General features: G+C 42.9%; 1 protein-coding gene across 1 annotated transcript in view; it reads right to left on the reverse strand.

The window, feature by feature from the left end:
• Window positions 1-13,583, reverse strand: part of sorl1 (sortilin-related receptor, L(DLR class) A repeats containing) — a 144,311-nt gene extending 130,728 nt beyond the window's left edge. The window contains exon 1 of the mRNA XM_083637844.1: window positions 13,429-13,583. Coding sequence (XP_083493970.1) covers window positions 13,429-13,449 — 21 coding nt within the window. The 5' untranslated portion in view covers window positions 13,450-13,583. The remainder of the gene's footprint in view (window positions 1-13,428) is intronic.
• Between the last annotated feature and the right edge of the window lie 1,417 nt (window positions 13,584-15,000).

Raw genomic sequence — 15,000 nt, forward strand, 5'->3', positions numbered from 1 at the left:
TCTGTTCATGAAACACCAGCAGACAATGCTGTTACTTATCTAAAGCAGCTAGCTTCTCTACATGAAACACCAGCAGACAATGCTGTTACTTATCTAAAGCAGCTAGCTTCTGTTCATGAAACACCAGCAGACAATGCTGTTACTTATCTAAAGCAGCTAGCTTCTCTTCATGAAACACCAGCAGACAATGCTGTTACTTATCTAAAGCAGCTAGCTTCTCTTCATGAAACACCAGCAGACAATGCTGTTACTTATCTAAAGCAGCTAGCTTCTCTACATGAAACACCAGCAGACAATGCTGTTACTTATCTAAAGCAGCTAGCTTCTCTACATGAAACACCAGCAGACAATGCTGTTACTTATCTAAAGCAGCTAGCTTCTCTTCATGAGTGGCCAGTCCATGTCAGGGCAAAATGTAGGTCTATGTAGGCTCATGTTATTTCCTATCATCCTATTGGACGGTCAGCTCAGCAGGTTGTTGGAAGAGTGCACATGGTCACTCAATTTGTCTCCCAAAAGGCTGAATCATTCATCAAAGCAGCGCACAAAGTCACTGGCACAAATAATATAATATGCGTGGCCTTTTTCTTACAGACGCTGACACCATTCCAATGCTATCTGCAGCATTCTCCTCTGTCCTTTCTGCCCCTCTGCCTCTGGCTCTTTGATAACATTCTGGTATAGTGAGGAGGAGTTGGGCTCTGTTTCTGGTACCACCATGGAGAGGAGAGGAGAGGAGAGGAGAGGAGAGGAGAGGAGAGGAGAGGAGAGGAGAGGAGAGGAGGAGAGGAAAAGAGGGGAGGAGAGGAGAGGAGAAGAGAGGAGAGGAGAAGAGAGGAGAGGAGAGGAGAGAGGAGGAGTGATAGGCTGGAGCACTGACCCCCTCCAACTCTGCCTTCTCCGTTATTCACCACGGCCAAAAGACTCAAACAATGACATCATCTCTGCAGGCCTGGCATCCAATGAAGACTGGCTCTCCTCTGGCCAGTCACTGAGCACTCTCCAGGTTAGCCTCTGTAGCGTTAGCCTGGCCAGTCACTGAGCACTCTCCAGGTTAGCCTCTGTAGCGTTAGCCTGGCCAGTCACTGAGCACTCTCCAGGTTAGCCTCTGTAGCGTTAGCCTGGCCAGTCACTGAGCACTCCCCAGGTTAGCCTCTGTAGCGTTAGCCTGGCCAGTCACTGAGCACTCCCCAGGTTAGCCTCTGTAGCGTTAGCCTGGCCAGTCACTGAGCACTCTCCAGGTTAGCCTCTGTAGCGTTAGCCTGGCCAGTCACTGAGCACTCTCCAGGTTAGCCTCTGTAGCGTTAGCCTGGCCAGTGACTGAGCACTCCCCAGGTTAGCCTCTGTAGTAAATGGTAAATGGTAAATGGCCTGCATTTATATAGCGCTTTTATCCAAAGCGCTTTACAATCAGTAGATAGTCTACATTCACCCATTCATACACCGATGGCGGCAGGCTGCCACGCAGGGGTGCCTACACACCATCGGGAGCAAGGAGGGTTAAGTGTCTTGCCCAAGGACACAACGACAGCAGCTGGGAGGGAGCGGGGATCGAACCGCCAACCCTTGCGTCATTGGCCGACCCGCTCTACCTCCTGAGCTAAAGCCGTAGTGTTAGCCTGGCCAGTCACTGAGCACTCTCCAGGTTAGCCTCTGTAGTGTTAGCGTGGCCAGTCACTGAGCACTCTCCAGGTTAGCCTCTGTAGCGTTAGCCTGGCCAGTCACTGAGCACTCCCCAGGTTAGCCTCTGTAGCGTTAGCCTGGCCAGTCACTGAGCACTCCCCAGGTTAGCCTCTGTAGCGTTAGCCTGGCCAGTCACTGAGCACTCCCCAGGTTAGCCTCTGTAGCGTTAGCCTGGCCAGTCACTGAGCACTCTCCAGGTTAGCCTCTGTAGCGTTAGCCTGGCCAGTCACTGAGCACTCCCCAGGTTAGCCTCTGTAGTGTTAGCCTGGCCAGTCACTGAGCACTCTCCAGGTTAGCCTCTGTAGTGTTAGCGTGGCCAGTCACTGAGCACTCTCCAGGTTAGCCTCTGTAGCATTAGCGGCCAGGCTAAAGAGAGACCACACAATTGAGCCACTGTCCTCCCTCTCTCCTCGTGTGGCTTTTTATTTAAGGCTAACCTTTACTGTAGTGAGATGTGCTGATAGAAATAGCTGTGTTCAAAGCTGAGGCCTATTTTCATGCTTCCCCTAGACATGAAACGCTATGACATTTTCATATGACGATTAAAGTAATCTGACTCAGTGGAAACAGGCTGCGAGGAATAAGCTCTGTCATTGGCTCTGATCATTTGACAGCTCCCTGCGTGTCGCTCTCAATGCCTCTGCTGCTGTGAAACAACAACACTGCTAGCTAGCAAGCTAGCAACCTACACGCTGAAAATGGCACGTTTTGTCAAAGATTTGGATTGTGCAAATGCAAGCCTGCTTGGTACTTTCGGTGGTGAATGTACTATCGGAGTTACTAGTAGTTGGCGTAGACAGTATTTCCCTTAGAATTCACACCGGAAGTGTGAATGTCGCATTTTGGCACAATTGCACGATCGCGTCCGACACCTGACATCACCGACATGTTCTTTGATAGCCTTTTGGAGATTTCTTTCTTCTTTTTATTAGGTTGACATCATGATGCAGTTTTGAGGATAAGCAGCATCTCCCTACAAGCAGTTGCATCGTTAGGCCTGGCCTTTCAGGGCTACAGCCCAGGATCTTTTATGAGAAGCAAACGCGTCCGTTTTAAGAGACTATGCGTCTAGGTACATGTGAAATCTGTTTTGTTTTTCTAAATTAATTTTCTTAATTTTAATTTTAATGTAGTGGTTAGGATCAATATTTTTTGCTTTGTTTTTGGATGACTTGGCTCTCTCAGACTAGGGATGTCAATTTTCGGTTAATTTCACTTTCGATTAACCAACGCTAATAATCGATTAACCTATCGGTTAATTCATAATTTTTTAATATTAATTTTTTTTTTTTTGTCTATTTACTCAATGAGCTCATGCCCAAACAAGGCGTGTCTATTTAGATGCTGAAATGTTAATGATTTTTGTGTTAGAATTATGCCTTTATTTTTTGTTGGCTTTGCTGAAATTTATAAGTTTATTGCCACATTTTGATCAGGTAATCATTCCAAAATCATTCTGGCTCTTATATGGATGACAAGGAAATATATTTTTGAGAGCTTTATTTCCTGTTTATGTAAACATTACAACAACAACAATCTGTTATTTCTTTTGATTTTTTCACATTAGGCCTACTGTCTTTTGCAGCATAAAAAGTTGTTATGCTAAATAGACACGCCTTGTTTGGGCATGAGCTCATTGAGTAAATAGACAAAAAAATAAAAAAATAATAATAATAATAATACCGGTAATATTAACTGATAGACCGACAGCAATAACCGAACAACGACGTTAGCGACGGTTAATCGATTAACGGTTAACCGTTGACATCCCTATCTCAGACAGCCTCTTCGACAGGCTTCTCAAAGTGAAAACCAAGTTGTGCGGTGACGCAAAGGTCCCACGCGAGACCGACCCCCCCCCTCTCAAAACACTCCAATCAAAAACGCAATGATATCTCTGCCTATTTTACAATTATGCGTCAGGTTACTACAATAATTAGGCCTACTTTTGATTTGGACTTTTATCAATTTCAGCCAAATTACGAAAAAATCTGCAATATTCCATGTTTTCAAGTTGATTCTATTTTTATTACCAAATTCCATGATTCTGTATATTTTTTTCTGCAATGCGAAAATCATAATGTCCCTATTTGTCTCCATCTTTGTCACGAAGCTCTCACTGCTGCCCTGATATGACCTGTGTCAATCATGTTGTCTATTCAGCCATGGTGGCCTCACACTAACTACCCAGCTCATCTTCTGTTTATTCCAAACAAACCACACTGTCGTAAACCACATGACTTCCTGTAACCTGGGGACTTTACCGCATCACTTCCTGTAACCAGGGGATTTTTAGTTGAGAACTGCACATGTCAAAGCGTTCACGAATCACTGAATCGATATTGTGTCGTATCAAATAGAGGCAGAGAGCGTTGTTTATTTCAGATAGACAGTGTTGGGCAAGTTACTTTCAAAATGTAATATACTACATATTACTAGTTACTTTTATTTGAAAGTAATAAGTTACATTACAATATTACTTTGTGTAGAGTAACTTGTTACTTATTACACTACTTTTGCATTACTTTTAACAAAAACAAACAGCAGCAGCAGAATGACATCGCCACCCCGGGACCATCCCGAAAAATAATTTCAACCGCCTTGAAGTCAGTGTGAACAATCCAAAATTCTAAATGTTATTATTTTCCTTTGTTATTGGCATCTATAGTGGTTATTGGCATAAAACAGTTTGATTAGGAAATGATTGTATCTTTTTTAAATATGTGCTTTGATTTAATAAATTGTAACTCAAGTTGTAGTTACTTGACAAAGTAACTGGTATAATATTACTGAAATCCTATAAGTAATAAGTTATATTACTGAGTTACTGCTAAAAGTAATATATTACATGTAATATGTTACTTTTGTAATGAGTTACCCCCAACACTGCAGATAGATAGTAAGAGATCAGTCATTCAACAATGCTGTTGGATTTGATGGTGTCTTGGAAGGCGGCAGGATACCAACAATGAAGTCGAACTTGCCAAAAATAAAAACATGTCCAACACATCACACATTCAATTCTGTGCAGACTCCGTCCCAATAGAGAGGCAAAGTGGCCGCTTACTTCCTGCTTCAGCACTGTACCAGAGATTTTGATCCGCCATTTATTTTCCCATAGACATTTCGTAAAATGCTTATACAAATATTTTACTTGTTCAAACCAAACGGTTCAGATATATTTAGAAACAGGAGAGACTAATCAACGAATTGGCGTGCTCAACCCAACATTTTAAAGAAAGTCACTGGGTGCCGATCCAAACATCTCAAAATAATTAAATCAAAAACAGCACTCACAGATGTCTAAAGTTCAAACTTTTAATGCGCACAGCAGCAGAAACAGGAGAGACCACATAACATTTCACTTGGACCAAAACGTAACAAAAATTGCGGATTGAAAGAAAATATTTTTTCGATGTCGTTTTTTTAAGTTTTGGTCCGAGTGAAATGTTCTATGGTCTCTCCCGATTCTAAATATAGCTGAACCGTGTTGGTTTGACGAAGTAAAACTATTTTTACAAGCATTTTTACTAAATGTCTATGGGAAAATGAATGGCGGATCAAAATCTCTGGTACAGTGCTGAAGCAGGAAGTAGGCGGTCACTTTGCCTCTCTACTATGGCTTTGTATCGTTGGCTTATTTACACTCCACACCAGTGGGATGCATCATGTAACCGAGGGAAACCACAAAGTGGTGACAAAAAGTCACAACAACAAAAGGGACTGAGCCAATGTGAGGATTTAGAAGGCGTTTGATGGGTCTCAGGGTGCAGATTTCCTGTAGCGAGCTCAGCCTGCAAATGTTTGGTGTCAAACAGCTCTGACCACAAGACCAAGACCAGATATGAACAATGGCAATGTGCCGGAAAAGGAAACACAGACAACCAATGGTGATATTTTCGAGCCAAGTGCAAGTACAAAATGGGAGAGAAATCTGAAGAAAAAAATGATCTAGTCCCAGCTTCTTAAATGTGAATATTCTCTGGTTTCTTGAGTCTTCTGTGACAGTAAACTGATATGTTGTTGTTGTTGTTGTGGACTGTTGGTCAGGACCAAAGGAGACATTGGAGGACGACATCTTGGGCTTTGGGGGAAAAGTGATCATTTTTCACAATTTTTTTAAGAGAAAATCAGAGAGAGGATAAAAAACAGTTGCAGCCCGTATATAGTAGGGGTGTGCCATATCGTATCATGCACGATAATACTGGTACAATTCATATTGATATGATCAAAAATTCATATTGTGATAATGGCAACAATAATTCCTATCGTATTTCCTGTCGGCTATTGTTTTAGCAAACACTGTAACAGGAAGTAAATAGGGGCAATTTAGAATGTTTATGCTGTCAAGTTAAAAGCGTTTATACAGATGCTGGTTCTTTATTCTGACAGAGATGCATCATGGATTGAAACATTGTCTACACACAATCTGACTTTATAAACACAGGATGATTCACAACAAGCCTCCTGCACTCTGACTTTATAAACCCAGGATGATTCACACCAAGCCTCCTGTAATCTGACTTTATAAACACAGGATGATTCACAACAAGCCTCCTGCACTCTGACTTTATAAACACAGGATGATTCACACCAAGCCTCCTGCAATCTGACTTTATAAACACAGGATGATTCACACCAAGCCTCCTGCAATCTGACTTTATAAACACAGGATGATTCACACCAAGCCTCCTGCACTCTGACTTTATAAACACAGGATGATTCACACCAAGCCTCCTGCACTCTGACTTTATAAACACAGGATGATTCACACCAAGCCTCCTGCAATCTGACTTTATAAACACAGGATGATTCACACCAAGCCTCCTGCACTCTGACTTTATAAACACAGGATGATTCACACCAAGCCTCCTGCACTCTGACTTTATAAACACAGGATGATTTACACCAAGCCTCCTGCACTCTGACTTTATAAACACAGGATGATTCACACCAAGCCTCCTGCAATCTGACTTTATAAACACAGGATGATTTACACCAAGCCTCCTGCAATCTGACTTTATAAACACAGGATGATTCACACCAAGCCTCCTGCACTCTGACTTTATAAACACAGGATGATTTACACCAAGCCTCCTGCACTCTGACTTTATAAACACAGGATGATTCACACCAAGCCTCCTGCAATCTGACTTTATAAACACAGGATGATTCACACCAAGCCTCCTGCATTCTGACTTTATAAACACAGGATGATTTACACCAAGCCTCCTGTAATCTGACTTTATAAACACAGGATGATTCACACCAAGCCTCCTGCAATCTGACTTTATAAACACAGGATGATTTACACCAAGCCTCCTACAATCTGACTTTATAAACACAGGATGATTTACACCAAGCCTCCTGCACTCTGACTTTATAAACACAGGATGATTCACACCAAGCCTCCTGCACTCTGACTTTATAAACACAGGATGATTTACACCAAGCCTCCTGTAATCTGACTTTATAAACACAGGATGATTCACACCAAGCCTCCTGCACTCTGACTTTATAAACACAGGATGATTTACACCAAGCCTCCTGCATTCTGACTTTATAAACACAGGATGATTTACACCAAGCCTCCTGCAATCTGACTTTATAAACACAGGATGATTCACACCAAGCCTCCTGTAATCTGACTTTATAAACACAGGATGATTTACACCAAGCCTCCTGCACTCTGACTTTATAAACACAGGATGATTTACACCAAGCCTCCTGCACTCTGACTTTATAAATACAGGATGATTCACACCAAGCCTCCTGCACTCTGACTTTATAAACACAGGATGATTCACATCAAGCCTCCTGCAATCTGACTTTATAAACACAGGATGATTTACACCAAGCCTCCTGCACTCTGACTTTATAAATACAGGATGATTCACACCAAGCCTCCTGCACTCTGACTTTATAAACACAGGATGATTCACATCAAGCCTCCTGCAATCTGACTTTATAAACACAGGATGATTCACACCAAGCCTCCTGCAATCTGACTTTATAAACACAGGATGATTTACACCAAGCCTCCTGCAATCTGACTTTATAAACACAGGATGATTCACACCAAGCCTCCTGCACTCTGACTTTATAAACACAGGATGATTCACATCAAGCCTCCTGCAATCTGACTTTATAAATACAGGATGATTCACACCAAGCCTCCTGCACTCTGACTTTATAAATACAGGATGATTCACACCAAGCCTCCTGCACTCTGACTTTATAAACACAGGATGATTCACATCAAGCCTCCTGCAATCTGACTTTATAAACACAGGATGATTCACACCAAGCCTCCTGCAATCTGACTTTATAAACACAGGATGATTTACACCAAGCCTCCTGCAATCTGACTTTATAAACACAGGATGATTCACACCAAGCCTCCTACAATCTGACTTTATAAACACAGGATGATTCACACCAAGCCTCCTGCAATCTGACTTTATAAACACAGGATGATTCACACCAAGCCTCCTGCACAGTCAGGTATACTTTAGGTCAATTGACGCACTAATAATTTATCTCGAATGCCAACTGTGCTGCACTCAGAAAGAGCCACTGTCTAGTGTCTAATATAATCACAATACCTGCTCAAGCAAGCTTCTTAACCACAAGTACAAGCAGACAACAAGCAGACAACAAGCAGACAACAAGCGCTGCTGCATCTATGTAGCTGTTAGAATTCGACAATTAAAAACAACAACCTTGACTGGCTCTGGCTGCGTAATTCACTACCAGTCCAGGAAACATAATCCTGTTCAGACTGTTTTGGGCCTGTTTGTCCTGGTTGCTCTGTTCAGACCGCGGGGGTCCGAACACTGACACACCCCACACACACTGACTCAACACCCTGACACACCCACACTGACACACCCCACACACACACTGACACACCCACTGACCCCACACACACTGACCATGTAGAGATGCACTGACACACCACACACACACTGACCATGTAGAGATGCACTGACACACCCCACACACACTGACCATGTAGAGATGCACTGACACACCACACACTGAAATCATTTCTCCAAGGCTGCACGTTTGCATCTGGGAGACTGTTGCCAACTTTGGTTGATGATGGACAGTATTTACCATGTTTTTCAAAGCACTGTAATCACAGTACCATGGTTTTAATGATCATGAACATTTGAAACGGTACGGTTATCATAAGGAATTTTATCACGGTTATCATTAAAACCGGTTATCGTTACATCCCTACTTTGACGTCACAAAAATGTAGGGACCCCAGGCACTTTTGTGACACAAATTGTGCCATTTAGTCAATTTAAACTAAGATTCTGTCAACATTTAAGATCAAAAGTGAAACAACACAGATATGATGGTTTATAGTGGGACTTTCCATGCCTTCCCCATTCACTTCAATAGAACTGTCCCCAATGCAAAATCCAAACAGGTTTAGTTGCCAGTAACATGACAGTAATGCCTGGTTCAGACTACACGAATTCAGCCCGATTTTAGACCGATTTGGTCGTGCACGACAGATTTTCAGCGTCGGGGCCGAATATGACCGTCGGGGACGACGATCGGCCGTCTTCACCTCTTGTAGTGTGACATAATCAAAGACCAGCGTCGGGACGTCTAGGACGCCTCACGACGCCCTGACGAAAAGACTGGCATGTCAGTCTTTTGGACATGGTTTCGCCTAGTGTGACACCCCGGAAGACAGGTATCAGGTCCTGGGGAGACCGCTCCCCGCTCGATACAGATTTCACCCGCTCGCACTCACCGCTCCGCTCCGCTCAAAAGAATAAAAGAGATAAAAAGGCCAGGGGGTTTTAATTTGCGTTTAAACGCCTGGGCAATGGGCATTGCTCACTACAAATAACATGAGCTCAGCAGAGTCGGCTGCATGTTCGTTTCTCTTCCTTCTCGTCTCGCAGCAGCTGGCAAGAAAATAGTGGGCGTGCACATGAAGTAAGCCAAGTCTTATTGGAGGCTGGAGCGGACATCACAGTGCATCACAGCAGAGCCTGTCACTCATCCAAATAACGTCAATTCTGCAAGGGATATACTGTATATAGCACCTGGATTACATACATGTTTCACATAGGGTTGTGTTTGGATTTCAATGTTTTATTTTGCCCAATATTGAAATGTTTTACAATTGCATGTTGTGCTAACATAAACATTATTTCTATCTACCACTTTAGCCTATTTAGGCTGATTTGGTTGCTATTTCTTGTCAATGTAGTGGCCTCAATGCATGCTGGGAGATTTCGTTCACAGGTCCGCCTCCCCGACGACCTGTGAACTCGCTGACGACAGCAGACGACGTGATGACGGTGGCATACGATGCTCTGTCGGTGTTAAGCAAGAATACACTTGTAGTGTGGCCAGTCTCCCGACCAAGACATGTCACGAATTTATGGCAGTATGATGGCCTCGTCTGACATGGTGACATCGTGAACGACAAAAAATATCGTGTAGTCTGATCCTGGCATAAGAAAGGCAGGTGGAGTGAGCAAAGACGGATGATTTAATATTCCATAGCTCTGACTTAACCAAATCTAACTGACATCACTAGTGTGAACACAAAACAAAGAACATTTCTGATATAATATGATATGAGTGTTTTAGTAAAGTGTATCACTCAATACAAAAAAAGGGCTTTGATAGAACAGAAAGCCTATGGCTGCTTAGTCTGCAGATAAACACAATTACAAAAGCCATAGTAATTTACACTCAGGTGTGTATAAACTACAGGTTAAGAATTATTTTTTTTAAATACAAAAATGTTAAATTATTATTGGTTATAGGTCAGACCCCAGCAAAAATCACATCAGTTTTATATATTTTTTCTGTGAAAATCTAATTCAAAAATTACCATTCCCACTTGTGTTTTGTTCTGACAGGCTTCATCACACTGCTGCCACTAGAGATCAAAAAATCACATTGGATATCAATCGGACTGACGTCGCCAATCCACGTTCACGCGTCATGCTTGGAAAATAGGACTGAATCCTGAAGGATCGCGTGAGCAAGGTGTGAGCGTGGCTTCAGCGTGACATGCGCCCGGGTGGTGTGAACGGCCTCGCCTGTTAACGACGCCTAAATGAAACTGGTGGGTTCAGCATAGGTTGAGTTTAGGATGAGCGTTGCTTCAGCGTATAGTGTGAACGGGCCACTTAGGATAGTGCACAAGCATCCTATTCACCTTTTTCACTTCCCACCCAATTCACCCATTTTGTGTCTAAAATTCAGCCAGGAAGTAACACAGGTGCAAGCAGAACATTAATGAGGGTTTCCAGCTTCCAATCCATTTGGTGATAGAGTTCCGGGGCTCTCGTTCATGTTTTGCTTGCACCTGTGTTACTTCCTGCCTTTTTGACACAAAATGGGTGAAATACCTTTGTAAGGACAATACAAAACATGTACTAATCAGTGCTTCAGCACTAATAGCCTATACACACCAATCATCATCATCATCATCATCAGTATATAAATGGGAGCTAGGGCTCTGTCTGTTTCTCTGTCCCACTGTGATGTCATAAATCCCAGTGTGCATCAGTGATGTCATAAATCCCACTGTGACATAATCAGTGATGTCATAAATCCCAGTGATGTCATAAATCCCAGTGATGTCATAAATCCCACTGACATCATCGGTGATGTCATAAATCCCTCTAAATCCCACTGTGACATCATCAGTGATGTCATAAACCCCACTGTGACATCATCAGTGATGTCATAAATCTGACATCATCAGTGATGCTGGTCTCATTGGCCACACAGCAGCTGAGCTGCAGGGCGGGCTCGACGAGCTGCAGGGCGGGCGAGCCTAGTGTTGTAAAGCAGCAGTGAACCAAACTGTCTCTCTGTGAGCAGTGTTGCATCACAGTGAACAATGCAACGAGGAAGAGAAGCTAAATAGTGAGTGATGCTGCACTGCACTAACACGCAGCATTCTACTTTCCCACATTCCACCATCATTTTGTCATTATATTCAGGGTTCATACAGGTTTTTAAGAGTAAAATTCAAGCACTTTCAACTCAAGGTATCTAAACCAAAAAGTTCCAGACTCCCAAAGCCTTCATCATCATCAGCACATCTAAATTGGTAGGCTACTATAAATGCAATTGCCAAAAAGTACAGCAATCAATGTATATTGCCAATTTATTTGACAAAGTGTGCATGTGAACTTTGATTGCATGTTTTGATCAGGATTATTTAAGGCTTGCTTATTTCCAGAGTAAGAGATCAACATTTATCTAGCTATGAGTGATGAGTTCAATTATTAAACGATTGTTGGTTTACATGAGTGATTGTGTGTAGATGAAACACCAGATTATGTTCAAATCAAGCATTTTTCAAACGTTCAAGACTTTGCACAAACCCTGTATATTAGTACAATTCAGTGAGTATGCCACATTACCTGCAAGATGTCTTTACTTGTCACCGTCCAATACCAGAGACAATGATAGCCTAAAAATACCATTGTCAACGTCACCAGATAACGGTTTTAATGATTTGTTCATTTGTTAATCATAGCCAGAACTAGTTTCTTATTTATTTCAGTTTTATTGATGGGACTGCAATTATCATTTTAATTTGATGCTGCTTTGGCATCAAGTCGTTTGTATTTCTTTCCCAATAAAGCCCATTTGAATGTACAGTAAATTATTTACAACAGAGGGTTCACTGTGTTTAAAATAACGACAAGTATTATTAGTATTGGGAAAAAGCTGCAGCTGCTACAAATATTTGTTTACATACTGTAGTGGGCTATGACGTCAGTAACCTGCAGCTAGGACCAATACGTCTTGTTGTGTGGAGAGAACGCTACGCCAAAGCCCATTACAATGTGGCAGTTTAATGTGGCCTTGCTCATTTGAAATGTTACAGACGTGGTGGTGGTTGGTATTTTGGTGAAATGAGACTCTGGGAGGAGGAGGACAGGCAAACCAGCTGTCAAAGTTTAGATGTTGTTGAAAGAAGTTGCAGAGCAGAGTTGAAAATTGGCTCCTAAAGGTTAAGACAGAAAAGGTCCTCGGTCATGCTCTACCAGGTTTGAAAGGTTAATCATAACGCTATTAAATTGCCAGATTTATGAATGAAGTTGGCAAGAGAGCATATGGGCTAAACTGAATCTGTAGTGTTTTGGAGAAGACGTGCTTATTATTAGGTAGGTAAAAAAGACAGACTAGAACATCACCACGACATCTTGTAGTTTAACGTGGCCTTTCTTATTGGCAAACAAACACATCTTCGCCTGACTTAACATCCTTTATGAATCGAGGGTCTTGGTGAATTGGATGGATGACTTGGTCAGATTACACACACAGTTCGCCACCACGCGTTTGGAAGAAACCCAGGCTTTTAAAGTTGCATTTAATGAAGCGAGTGCTGCTTCAGCTTGGTGTCTGGTCCGTACGTATGCCGAAATGACCACAGCAAACTAATTACGTAGTGCGTCCAGTTCCTGTGCGGTGAATGAAGGCCACGTCGTTTAAGTGCCAGGTTTGTGAATGTGGTTTGGCGTGCTGCTTTCTCTCCACAGCCAGACACACTAACGTTACTTCAGCATGGAGCGAAAGGAGCGATGTGACTGGGAAAAGACGCGGCTTGCATAACGCTGATTTCTGCAAGCCAACCGTGCCAGCTGCGGCAGCCTGGGTCGATGCATAATGACGCTATTAAACGCTATTAAAGAGGTAAACAGCAGTGAGTTAACCCTTCATGGACGGCATCACAGTTACCTGTCCGTACACCTTGGGCATGGCTGAATCAGCGGTGTGTCGGCGGTGTCTGTGCCTCTGCAGCCCGTCTCCAGCAGCCCTGCCCGGGGCCAGCCTTCCAGACGATGCCTCCTCCTGTGCGGTGACCGTGAAGAAGCCTCTGTTCTGGGGTAGGATGTCACGCTGACCCGGGGGAAGGCGCAGGCTGTTGGCCGCGGCTCCAGCAGCAGCAGCGCAGAGGAGCAGCAGCACAGACACACACACAGAGGACAGCATCTTGTGTGTCTTGTCTGTCGCCATGTTTGTGTATGTTTGGCTTCTGGAGGAGGGAGGGAGGAGGGAACGCGGAAGAGCGCCTTCTAGCGCCCGTGACGTGATGATGCCCCTGTTGCTGCGTTCAAGTCCGATGAGAAAGTCAGGAAAGACTAGCTTCACACTGAAAATACTGTTCTGTTCACCCATGTGTTCACCTCAGCTTTCAGCAGAGATGAGATTGGAAAATTACACACATTATTTAAGTAGAAATACAGTTAAAGTAAAAAAGTACTGACTCTGAAATGTAATCAAGTATAAAAGTAAAAAAAAAAAAAAAAAATCTACCGGCAGTTTCTGTGCAAAGATAACTGAAACTCGCATCATATATAATTAGAAGACTATTGAACTTAAAAGATCTCCCTCCCGATTAATAATTTGTGTGATATGGTGTTTCCACAAAAAAGGTGCACATAATGCGTGAAAGCCAGGAGGGCGCGAGACAAGAGCGTGAAACAAACAATGTTACATCGTTTTTGTCTCTCCTTCATTCAAACTAAAGTAACAAGCCCGTTTTGAAAATGTAAGGGGTAGAAAGTATTTTTGTGTTCAAATGTAGGGAGGGAGTAAAAAGTTGTCAGAAAAATACATACTCAGCAAAGTACAGATAGGCCTACATGAAAAATCCTACTTACCTAGGGGGCACGGTGGGGCAGTGGTAGCGCGGTCACCTTACAGCAAGAAGGTCCTGGGTTCAATTCCCACCTGGGAAGCTGTGGGGGCTGAGTGTGCGTCCCCATTCCCATGTCTTCAGTGCCTACAGCCCAGGTGGGGTCATCAAAAAGGGCCTTTTGTGTGGATTTTGCATGTTCTCCCCTGGGGTTTCCTGCAGATAGGAACCCCCCGCTAAACAAACATGAAAAAAAAAAAACGACTTACCGGTAAGTACATTAATGAAGTATTTGTACTTAGTTACTTCCCATCTTGGCTTTCAGGAGGTAAAACCTACCTGTGACCCGACATCATCAACAAGGAAAACAGTGGGCCTACTTGTCAAGTGTGTTCTATTCATTTCAAACAAAACCAACAAAATGTATTAATTTATTAGTATTATTTTTAGCTTATGTCATTTTGTGACCACAGCTCTTAAACTGGGTTGCTGATCAGGAGCAACCAAAGTCTACAGAAAACTTTGATCATGGCATCTCGATGGCTTCAAAGTAGATGCTTTAAGTCAAGTGGCTCCTCAGAGCTTTATTCCCGTAGGACTTGAACGCATCATTGCAATGGAACTATCCCAGGATTTGCAGGATTGCTGGCAGTGCCATGAAAGAAGCACTT

The sequence above is a fragment of the Poromitra crassiceps genome, assembly GCF_964638095.1.
Source record: "Poromitra crassiceps genome assembly, chromosome: 5".
Taxonomy (NCBI): Eukaryota; Metazoa; Chordata; class Actinopteri; order Beryciformes; family Melamphaidae; genus Poromitra; species Poromitra crassiceps.